Below are 12,320 nucleotides of genomic sequence, written 5' to 3'. Positions count from 1 at the left end.
AAAACAATCTGTTTGGACAAAAACAGTGCTGTCTCAGCAAACAGACAAATAGCTAGCTGTTGCAGTCTGCTTAAGAATGTATGAATAACGTTGATACATAATTATTTATCTTGCTAAATAGTTACCAACGAGGAAGTGCCAACAATTCTGAAGCCACACAAAAGCTGTAATCCTTACATGCTGTCATAGTTGAGCCATCTTAGTCATTCAAAAAGATGGCCCTATCAGGAGACGAAACCTGCTTGAATAAGACCAGTCATCCAGCCTTCCTGTATACCAGCATACAATATACAAGTTGATGAACCCTGCACAAATACGGACTCTGATATACCAGCCACCAGAATCTCTGGTTTTTTAAATTAAAAATAAAGCATTCCTGCATCCTTTCTATTAAATACCAATACGGTATGAATAATGGCCAATTATTAAATAATATTGCTTAGCCATTAATAAAAAGAATTTAAAAGTTGTCATATAAAATTAATTTGGTAAACACAGCCATTCTTTTTAACAGAATAATAATAATAGTTAATAATAATGATTAATAATAATAATAGTAATAGTAACAACAATAACAATAACAACAACAACAACAACAACAACAACCACAATAATAATAATAATAATAATAGTAGAATTTGTTATAGTTTTGAGCAACAGCAAAATGAAACTGTATGATATTCCCTTTTTCTTCTAAGATTCTTTCTGATAATATAATTTTTTTTGTACATTTTTGTATTGTACATTCCTTGAATGTGCAATTTTGATTTAATTTGAGTGAAACGTGAAATATCTTGAGAGAAACATGGATTTAGTGCAGGAGAAAATAAGATGGAACATTTCTTAATTCTCTTGGGCTAATAAACAGTTGTACCAATAATAGCAACCTTTCTTACCCTCTCATAACTATTTAGTTTTCAGTTCTCTCTGTATAGACTGTTGCTTCAGAATTAACATATGAATTTCATTTTGATAACATCCATTGTATGTAGTATGCAGTGATATGGTGAAGATGATCATATTGTCAAGCTTTGGCTGTTAACACATTAATACATAACATTCGCAACTTTTGAACCTGGACTGTCGAGATATAACTGGCTTTAAAGTGAAGCTAATAATTCAAGCACATGTTTCTGACATTGGTGGCTGTGGCTTAATCTTAACTAATAATGTTGGATTTATTATTGCTAATAGTCATGTTCAACACAGCTTGCAGGTGAAGATGTTGCTTGTACACTGTGATAGTGGCTTTGAGATCAATTTAGGTTCAGGAACTGCAAGTCTTTGAATGAAAGCATTTAGATCTAGTTATGTATGTGTGTGAAAAGTATTTGAAAAGTACTATGTAATATACCAAAAAATTAAAAAATAAATGATCATAAACCTTATGTTTATTACTCTTATGATGGTAGCCTGAGTGGACCTCAGAAATTGAGGACTGGTATGCTAGTTACCCTGTAGAGTAGTTTTTGTGATCATATTTTTGCGTATTTAGTATTTGTTTGATAAAATGTTTAGATGGGGATTTGCCACATTTAATTATTATCCAGGCCAGAGCTCTGCTTGTTGTGGCAGAGTTACTGTGTTTACTCAGTTAATATCTGTTGAATGCAATTCTCTTCATTATCATCTCAAAGCCATGATGGTTACCATCCTTATACAGCAGAAGTTTGTATCCCACAAGAATTATTTTGGTGGCTAGTGATCTTGACTGATGTGTTGAGTTTTTTGTGTTTTGTTTTAGATATTTTAAAGATAAGGACCTATTTGCCATTTGTTTGATATTGGCAAGGTAAAGGCAAGAAATAAATTCTCATGATTCCTCTTGTATCACCATCCATTGGTAGTGTAAGAGATGTAACCTCTCCAGGATCATGAAGCATCAGCTACCATACATATTTTTCTAGCCATCCTTTGTTGGTACTCCAGGCCCAGTTTATCTTGACAGGAAATTAGCATTACCTTTCAGTATGATGCTTGTGTTCCATCTATTTAGTTTGATATTACACATTCCACTCCATATCTTCTCTGTGGATGTTCTGAGGCAATCTTTGTAGATAAATGGTTGGGAGTCCATGCTAACTTTTTTTAAGAGGTAAAACCAGTGTAAACTGGAAAGCTACGAATTTTGTAGCAAAGTTTGTTGTTTGAAATATTGCACACCTCATTTACTTGGGTGGTTTTCAAGGAGACCTGTAGTCAGTAGTGAAGCAAAACCAATCTTCACTGTTCGTCTGATAGATTATGGCTTTCAAAGCAGTGAATCTAAAAGACTGTGCTGTTTGTTACTTCATGGTAACTTTGCTTCCAGAATCAACAAATGCCTTTTTATAAGTTTCTGTTCAAGTTCCAGTGTACATCAGTTACAGACACTTTTTGGAAAGCTTTTAACTAGATGATTAGGTTGGGTATGCTCATCATCCTTGCCTTTCATTTATAGTATGTAGCTTAATTGGCCTGAGTGTCAGTGTTACTGTCAGGCTACTAGGGGGTGCAGTGCTCCTCCAGTAGTATTGGGTTGTAGTTGTCATGCAGGAGAGTACATTCAAGCCCACATTTCTTTGCTAATTCTATTTATTTGTTTTGTGTATATTCACCAAATCAATGTTTATATTCAGTGTCTATCTGCTTTATAATGTTATTCGTTTTTGTCCATAAGGGCATTCCTTTTAGCTGGAAGTTGGAAATTTACCAAGATGTCAATTCTGATCATTAATTTAGGAGATGTAATCTTTTGATTGTCATTGCTTCAGATCCATTGCAAAAATTCTTTGCTCTTAATTGATAGACCTGATGATGGATGGATGGATGGGGATAAATGGCCTCTCTTGAGATTGGAACTGACGGAATTTGATAGTATGTGTATCCTTTAGCTCTCCTATGGTTCTCGTGATGCTTAATAAAATGGCACGTTTCCAGGGATCTGCATACCTGCGGGCTTACTGGCGTCCCATAAAAGCAATTTTTTTGTTTGTAATAAGTTCAGAAAGAGCAGGTTGGATTTTTCTTTGTAATTTAAACAACTTTCAACAAAAAGAAACAACAGAGCAACAAGCATAGTTCCTAACAGCCTCCAAAAGGAGCAAATCATATCGAGATACGTTTGGCTTTCACACAGGGTAGACATTTTTTTCTGTTCTTCACCATCTTCATGTGTAGATATTTTTGAAGAAGATTTTACAGGTACAGCTAGGGTGCTGCTACTGCTGCCTCTGTTCATGTAAGATCAGGCAGATAATCCTATTTCCAAATTTGAGTCAATCTGGCGAGAATTTCTATAAGTCCTAACTCGTCTTCCTCCAGATGTTGGTTGAAGTAGCTCTGTCCTTTCTGAGGGACTCTTATGATGTGAAGATGCATCAAGCATTAACTGTCAGGACATAAAATCATTACACAGAGCCTTGTCCTAATATTACTCTTGAAATTCCCCTCAACCTTGTGGAATTGATTATTCTCATAAGTATATTGTGTATAAAAAAGGGTTGTTCAAAACCATCTTAAGGTGATCTGGTTCTCAAAGGTCTCCCCACTAACTTCCTTGAACTGGGCATGTAGAATTGGTGAGATTCATGCTTTTCAGAGATGTCTAGTTACTCCAAGTGTCAAGGTTAGGTTCATCTTTAACACAGGCTAGTTTTCCTGGCTGATATGTAATAATTCACTGAAATAGTGAAGTAGTAAACCCAACCATAAGTTCTGAAAACTGCCTTGTCATTGGGTTAAATTGGCCAGTATTCCTGGACCTCTGACTTTTTCTGAGGAAGGACCTAAATAAAGTGGATTACTTTGGAGATTTTAACACATAAAGAACAGCCCAGAGTGAAAGCACTTCTCTTACATAGATCTTGGAAAGATTGCTGTTGTGAAAACTTTCACATCATAGATATTGGAAAGATTACCGTGAAACCCAACATGGATGGGTTGTAAGCAATTTACATTTTTCATCACTGCTAACTAGACATTTATTTCTTGGTCACAAATAGTTTATAATTGTCTCCTTCCTGAAATGTCCTTACAACCATTAAATTTAATGGAAATGTCTTGTTTGTCATGTACAGGATATGATATCTTATTTATAAATTTTAAATCAATAAATTATTAAAATTTTATATTTAAAAATATATACTGTGCTTTATAAAATAGATGACTAAAATCTTTTCTAAATATACTAAAATCATATCTCATTAAAATAAGCAGATTCTTTTAGATAATCCATAAGGTTGTCTACCTCAGCACCATCATTTAAAATTTCTAAATAGTCTTTCCAGCTATTAAGTATACTTTACTCTAAGGCGATTAAATCTAGGACAGTGCACCAGCATGTGCTCAACGGATAGCTGATCATCACAGTGAGCACAAACTGGGCACTGGCTCCCTCTAAAATATAACTCTGGGTGAAGCGAGTATGGTCAATCCTAAGCCTTGTTAGGATGATTTAGAATCTTCTCCCCCTGGTTTCCATAAATTTCTTCAGATTGCTTTATCAATGGTAAGAACTGATATCTAATCATCAGTGAAGGAATGAACAGGACAGATCAGTTTGTATAGTTCTATGGCATCCTAGAGAGTGCATAATCTCAGCTCTAGAGGTGTCCAGGAGTTAACCCAATTGGGTGGTATAAATATTGCTATCTTTTTTTATATTCTTTGGGACAATATTTTTAAGAGAGATCTCCCAAATGCTGTATATATCAGGATCTAAAAGTTTTCCCCCCTGTGAACTTGAAATCTAATAGTTTTTGGCTTCCATTTTTTAAATGGGTTTATGAAACGGGTTGATTGATAGTACTTTTGGTGTTTGTTGTGATGAATTTACAAATTTCATTTGTTTTAAATATGTACAGTGTATTTTAATAGGTGACTTATTTAGGTACTGATCATTCTGGCCTATACTTAACAATTGTTAGTAACATCATACAACTTTTTTTGTACAATTCCTGAAAGTTTTTGTAGACATTATCTTATTTTTTTATAAATCTCATAGCACTCTACTCTACAGTAACTGAAAAGTGTTTGAGGTTTATTTTTATGTATCTCAGGGATGTAATATTGCAGTTGTTTATTTATTGCTTTAATGCTAGCTAGATATTGAATAGTCCTTATCAACTTGCAGGGATTGTTGCAGGAGTGCCCTCCATTACCCTGGAGTCCCCAATGCCACCTACTCCTCCATCTCCATCTTCTCACTCCCAGGAATCTCCTGGACCCCAATCTCAAAATCCTCCCCTGACCTTTCCAAATTTGACACCTATTACACTATCCACTAATAATGAAACACTCTCTCCCCAAAGTAGTGCTTCTTCTGAGACTGCAAGAACAATATCACTTTCTAGTAGCATTAATACAAAGGACACCAATTCTTCTCTCAACTTAGAATCTATTTCTCCGGAGCCTGCTCCTAGAAGTACAAAGATTACCCAAGGCTATGAGGAGTTGAATGCAGTTCCTAAAGCTGCACCTCGTAACAAAGAGATCATCCCAGAGTCTCCGAAATCACAATCTCCTTCTAAGAAAGAAGTGTCTCTTGATTCTCCCAAACTTAGTAAATCACTAAAGGAAAATGTCAAGGAATCCTTTCTGTCTCTCGGTTCTCCCAAACTTGGTAAATCACTAAAGGAAAATGTCAAGGAATCATTTGGTGCTCCAGACTCCCCATCCCTCCTCAAATCTTCACGATACCTGAGATCTACTAGTGTCAATGAAGAATTCTCATCATCAGCATCAGCATCTCCAGTAACTGATCAAACTTTATCTGTACCGTCACCTAAGAGTCGTTCCCTCAGTACAACTTCCACACCTATACATCTTGATCAGACTTCTTTTGCATCTGCTCCTGCCAAAGAACAGCCCAAAACAATTTCAGCCCTTCAAGCCTTGGCCTCTTCCTCTAGTAAAGTACTTCTAACAGAAGCAAATCCTTCCTCTCCATCGAACACTCCTCCCTCAACTCCAAAGAAAAAATTTCCGGATCTCACTCTTCCAACTTCTGAAGCTCCAAATGACCATAATGGTTTCAATGTTTCTGCACCACCAACCCCAACAACTCCTAGTGCCTCAGTATATAGTTTTGGATCAAGTTCAGCTACACCTTCTACCCCAGCCACTCCAAAAGGTAATAACTCTGGGCCATCCCCTGCTACTCCCAAATCCTCATCATCTCGTGGGACCCCTGGGCTGGCAGAGCGTCCAAGCGCAGCTGTTGTTCGCTCAGGTTCCCTCCATGAGAAACCCACCACACAGCCGATCATTGATGAATGGGAAAAAAAGCTGTATGGCAGGAATGCTAGTGAGTAGGATTATTTTCAGCAGATTTGTAGAATCCTGAGTATATGTCTGGAAGAGGGTAAAATGTTTGTTTCATGAAAAAGAATGCTTCAGGTTCCTCTGGCAGGTACTGCATAACATCATCTTGACAGCCTCCAAGCTTGCTTTTATTTTTTTAGGAGCTATAAATTCAGTTAGAATTACATATATGTTCTGTTGCATGAAAGTGTAAGTCATATTTTCATTGAATAAACATGTAATTTTGCATGCAGTGTAGTGGTATTTATCTTTCTGTATCTTTTAAGTTACATATTTTGCAATGTACCAGTGATTGTAAAATAATTTGATCTGCTTTTCTATAACAATTTCTGTAAGGTTTTATGGCTCAAGAGGAATCCAGTGGAATGCAAATTCTGTAAAAGTAAACTGCATTTAAAACTACCCTGCTACATTCTTATTAGTTGCTTAGTTTTTCATAGTGCGCGCAGTCTTAAATAGTTTTCTAAATGTCATGAGGTTATTGGTAAATTGCATTTCCCTACACATTACTTGTTACATTTAACAGGTAATGTAACAGATAATTCTAAGGGACATTTTACAAGTTTTGTTTTCATGTGTATATGGAATTTACTAATATTTCTTTGACCTTTCTTGAGTAATACAGCAATGATTCATGCCTGCTTATTAGGATGTGAATTTATTACTTACGTTATCTTTGAAACTAATCTTTTTCAATTAATCCTTTTATAGTTTTATACTGTTACTTTTCCTTAATCAGAGGTGTGGTGACACAAAAAACAACCTATCATCTAGACATATTACAAGACATTAAAACATAAACTTAGAAGTTACAAGGAAAAGTTCATGTGGTTACAAGTCAAACAAATGTTGTGAGTGCATTTGGGATTGTTGTATATTGCCTATTTATTCAGTACAGTCCCATTATGAATCCCAGTCAGACCAATTTACACCATTTGAAATTGAGAGGCTCCACTTTCTTGTGGCCAAAGCGCTTATCATGCTCTACCTTCTCTTTATTATTATGAGCAACTTGTCATAGTAAACATCTCTCCATGTTGCCATGTCACTACAACTATTTTTTTTTATTCACTGTTGTTTATGTTCATTTTCATATGTGCATTTGGGTTTAATTAGAGGGTATTTTTTGTTACATATTTGTGTTTTGTATTCTGGAGCTGGTTGTACAGGGTTGTCGTGAGCAAGTATAAATTGTCTTCATCCACCCGTGTGTTTCTTCCAGTGAGCTTTTGGGTTTTAAGGGGATTTTGCATACTGTTACGTCGTTTTCTCTTTTTTGTTGGGCTGAGGGAGTTTTCATTTTCTGTTGTGATGTGATTCTGTACTTGTCTTATTCATGCCTTCCTTTTTGGTAATTAGCTTTACAGTAACCACTTGACAACTTTAGTTCGCTTTTACATGCTTCTGATATTCAATTTCTTTCTTCCTGAAATCTTGTAATTAATGTAACTGTGACTTTGGTGAATTTTGTTTGAATTCATTGAAATTTTTGAATGAACTTGTAATCCTGTTTATGTATGGTGCATCACTATGCCGTGACCAGAGATAATCCTATTTATTTATTTACTAATTTTTTAGGGCCATTGAGTTTTTTTTTGCATGTATCCTTTTGCTGTTTGTTTATTAGATTTTTATTATCATTCTTCATCATACTTCACAAGGGTTTGTCAGTCGAGGAAAGACTTTGGACAATGCCTCATGTTTAGTCAAAACTCCGTCACTTTAGGAGTCATTGGACCAGTCTATGGACAAAAGAGGATTTGATGTTTACAAGGTTCTTAGGCTTGTTGAGCACAAATTCTGTTCCTTGGGAAGGACATTCCATCAACTTCTAACTCTTAGGCTTTCTTTTCCACCATTATCTTTGTGCCCACTCTCCCCACTACCAGGCCCAAGGCTGCTGTGTAGCCTCTGATAGCTGAAACAGAAAGACCTTTCTCAACCCTGAGGAAGATCAGAAGATCCAGTATTCTCTGAAGAGAAGCTCTGAGTGGAGAAACCCTGTCAATGACACTAATCACAGTAGACTGCCATTTCCCCTGGTAAACTGCTGACGAAGATTTCTTGAGATAGCCGGACATTTGGCCTGCAGCCTTTCTAGAAAAATTCATGCTCAGAGGAGATACTTGACAGTCTCTAGCCATGAAGAGACAGGGACTCTACTGTTGGTGAAACTTTCCATAAACAAACACACTGAAACAAAGAAATCATGGGCAAACAAAGCAACCAGATTGGGAAGTAGAGCGCAAACGACTACTCTCCAAGACAGTCAAAGAAAGACTGACGCGTCATGGGGTTCTATGCCTGATCGGTGACCAGCTTCCACCTCGTATACGCTTGAGTTGCCAGATGCCACAGATTCCTTGCTTTACAATCCTTGATTATATTTAACTGGTTTCCAGCTGGTGCAAGATGATTATCCTATTGTTAAGACCTCAGATTTTTTAGCTATGAAAAATACAAATTAATTAAAAATTTGTCATGTTTGTATGCTCTGCTGTTGTGACAGTCTTTAATGTTGGCAGTTCTTCCTTGTCTCCATCATACTTTCCAAGTCTGCACCTCACTTTGAGTCATCTTATAGGTCACTCAGGCACTGGTCCCCATGGAAAAGTGGGTCCTGACAATCTCTTGAGAAATCTGAGACACATTCACCGGTGGAAGTGGAAGGAAAACTTGCAGCCATGTGTTCCTCTACTTCTTCCAGACTCAGAGGCTATTGTGTTCATGAGTAAATGAGGCTAAAGATAGGATACTCACCTTGAGAGAGAATCTTGGTTGCCAGAGGAGCAACAGTGTCATGAATTTCTGCTGTTATGGGACATTTTTCATCCTCCAAACATTTTTGAAATACCATAGAAGGGCAGAGCATCGGATTCATGTTTTGACAGTATAACAGGAATTGCTTACCTCAGGTACTGGTAAGCACCTGCTGCAAGTCAAGTGTATATGGCCATGGAAAGTTTAGAGAGTTTTTCTTGGTCAGATCACATTATTTTTTTAATGCTAAAATTTATTTTGGAAATTTTCGATATGATTACTGACCCCCTTGGTAAGAATTTCTATCCTTCAGTCAGAGTGTTCTCTGAATGTGGATGTTTTAAAGCTGTCTGGAAAGCGTGTAGAACTTATGTAGTCACATCTTTGTAACGTCCCTCGGTAATAAGCTTTCATTTAACTAGTAACCTCAATTGTTGCTATGGCTGCAATACTACCTCCCCACCCTTTAGTTGTACCTGGGCAAATCCTTGTGGAGCTTTAGGCATCGTTGAACTTTGGGAGGACTCTCATTGCTTCCTTTCAGCTCAAGCATGAGTGGTTTCCAACCATCTGGAGCTTGCCAGTGATAGCCTCATAATTATTCTTCTTTGGAGGAAGCCCCTGAAGCAACCCCACCTTCACAGGTGTAACAGCATTTTGGAATTCCTTCACCTTCACATTTGAAGGGTCACTGAAGCTGCAACCATCAACTTGTGAAGAATATTGGCTCTTAACCTTTACCCAGGAAAGTGGGCAAAGTATGTTGCGTGGTGTAATAATGGGTATTTCTGCACTCAATACCTTGTACTCCTGTGATTACATTACTTGTCAAGTATCTGCACACTTAGAATTTAGCTTGTATATTGGGTGTTGATTGTGATTTCTCTTATCTCCTAAGCCCTTTTGGCTGGCTTGTATCCATGTCCTTGGTTAAGCCTCCCAGGTGGGATATAGCTTTGGCTTTGTGGAGCTTGAGTAGGCCTCTGTTTGCCTTAATCTTAGTAATCTTAAATATAGTGGATACAAATGACTGTCTGGCAGCTCTTGCCTACTGCAAGCATTTGTCCTGGAATAGTTTGATCTTTGGTTATTGGTTGATGTCTCTTATGCCCTTAAATTCAAAGCAGTGAGTCATTTTTCAGAAACACTTGTTTTGATAGTTGCTCTTTCTGCTATCCTTGCACTCCTCCCAGGTAAATGGAAGTCTTTAGTTCAAAAGAATAGTGTTTTCTGTTGTGGCAGGATATTTCTAGAAGTGAACTGGTGTCAGTTGAAAATAGTCACATGAAGTTTGTGCTTTTGCTTATTATTGCCCTCTAAATATAATTTGGAGCTCACTGTCATCTACAGACTGGACAATTGAGCTTTCATTTTAGTGTACAGGGATGTATTTTTGTGATGCCACTCATAAGCATCAGGATGGTTTTTTTTTTTTGTCTGCAATTGGTTTGGCAGATCATGCTCCGTCATCAAAATTTTATCAGTCATTTTTTGGACACATTGTGGGGCCTCTCAATGCTAAATGGTATGAGTTGGTACTAAGTATTGGGTTTTGTGTTGAAAAACATGTTTTGTGTTTAAGGAATACATTTCTGTACATATATAAATACATATTGTGACAGTAATAAGAATGCAAAGCCCATTTGATGTACGATATCGTTTGCATTCACCATTTCTACCATGATTTAGATAGACTAATTTGAATATACTGTAAGTAAGCCAAAGTTGTTAGGGAAATATGGAAGGCTGTTTCATGGGTAGATAATTCATATTGATGCTGGTTTATCTACAAATGGTAGTTGTTTGCATTAATGCCTCAGGTGCAAGAGCTATTTAGACTGCAGGAAGTTTACTAAAGAATTATACTCTTAAGATTTTTTCTGCTGACAGAAGAATAATGATATGATGCTTTAGTTCAACATGGTCTTTTTAGGTTATAGTTCATGCAAACTAAGAAAGCTTCCTGTATAGTTCATTTTGTATGTCTTCCAGACATGATTATGTGGTTAGATTTTTTTTGTAGTAGTTAAAAGTTTTGTTAAGGCATTGTAATTAATTCCTATGTTGTAGTTTAGTATGTAATTTAATTCTATTTGTCAGTAAGCAATAGTAATTTGCTTGAGATACAACAGTCATAGTATACTTTGTAAGTTTTAATGTAGAGTAGCACCCATTTATATCAAAGTTCTTTAGGTATTCTGTTTTAGGCTTGGGTATTCCCACTAAATGATTGTCAGCCCATTGGCTTTTGATAATGTTTTGCCTTAAGGCCTGTCCACATGACTGGGCCTGATTGGTGGACCTCCCCTCTAACGGGCTCACTTGACGGACAAACCGTCAAATTACCCAATGGGTCTTGTAGCAAAATCACCATGGTGGTGCCCAATGGCTTGAGCTTCGACCCTGGCAAACGTACGTTAATCATATACATTTCTTTTACTGAGCCATTCTATGCACCATATTCTCTTTTTCTTCTTTTTCATCACACACAAAGCAATTATCATGCTACACAATATCTTCTTTGCGGTAGACACCATGTTTATCCTGCCGCAATGAACACACTACTGGCATCGTCAGGCATGCCCACCTCTCCATCGCCTCACCCGTGTGGATAGTATTCACGGATAAGCCCGCCAGAATTTGCCCATCAACCCCGGAGAACGCTGATCAGGCCCGCTCGTGTGGACAGGCCTTTAGAATGGTTGATAGGTTCAATAATTTTCAGCATGAAAAATCAGTCAAAAGGATTTTTTTATGTTTTGATTGTTGTGTTATTGTCCACCCCTATTCATAGGTAATCATGAATTTTTTTTAAGCTGATCTGCTCACTGCTTTCTTCATTTTGTAATAGACCATTGATATTTTATCTTATTTTTTTTCTGGTATCCAAAGAAAGTTTTTCAAGTTTTTGAAGACCTGGTTATCATAAAGAAATATTTTTTTCTACTATGTCTCGGTTCAGATCTTACTATTAATCTTTGGCACTCATGTTTAGTTGATGCTTTATGAAATTGTTCATAATTCTGATGATACTTTACATTCAGGGCTTCCAAGACTATACCATCCACCACATAATACCAGCTGTACAATTTAATTCTTATTGTCTTGCTTTTGCCATGTGAGGTTCAGTACCACACAGTTTTCTAGAAGTTTTGTTCCAACTCGGACCAAAATAAGGAAAAATTTTCCAAATCTTGTTCCTGAATCCTTGGAACTTCATAAGTTCAGAATTTGTTTTAATGCTTTTTTATTTTATG

General features: G+C 36.7%; 1 protein-coding gene across 5 annotated transcripts in view; it reads left to right on the top strand.

Moving 5' to 3' along the window:
• The window catches only part of LOC135198540 (rab11 family-interacting protein 1-like), a 93,318-nt gene that overhangs the window by 57,574 nt on the left and 23,424 nt on the right, over positions 1-12,320 (top strand). For 4 of the 5 annotated variants that reach the window (XM_064226212.1, XM_064226211.1, XM_064226215.1 and 1 more), the window contains one exon: positions 5,114-6,286. In XM_064226212.1, coding sequence (XP_064082282.1) covers positions 5,114-6,286 — 1,173 coding nt within the window. The remainder of the gene's footprint in view (positions 1-5,113; positions 6,287-12,320) is intronic. The other variant, XM_064226213.1, reaches the window with a different exon arrangement.

Source organism: Macrobrachium nipponense, chromosome 22 (genome assembly GCF_015104395.2).
Source record: "Macrobrachium nipponense isolate FS-2020 chromosome 22, ASM1510439v2, whole genome shotgun sequence".
Lineage (NCBI taxonomy): Eukaryota > Metazoa > Arthropoda > Malacostraca > Decapoda > Palaemonidae > Macrobrachium > Macrobrachium nipponense.
This window is presented reverse-complemented; position numbering and strand designations above follow the sequence as displayed.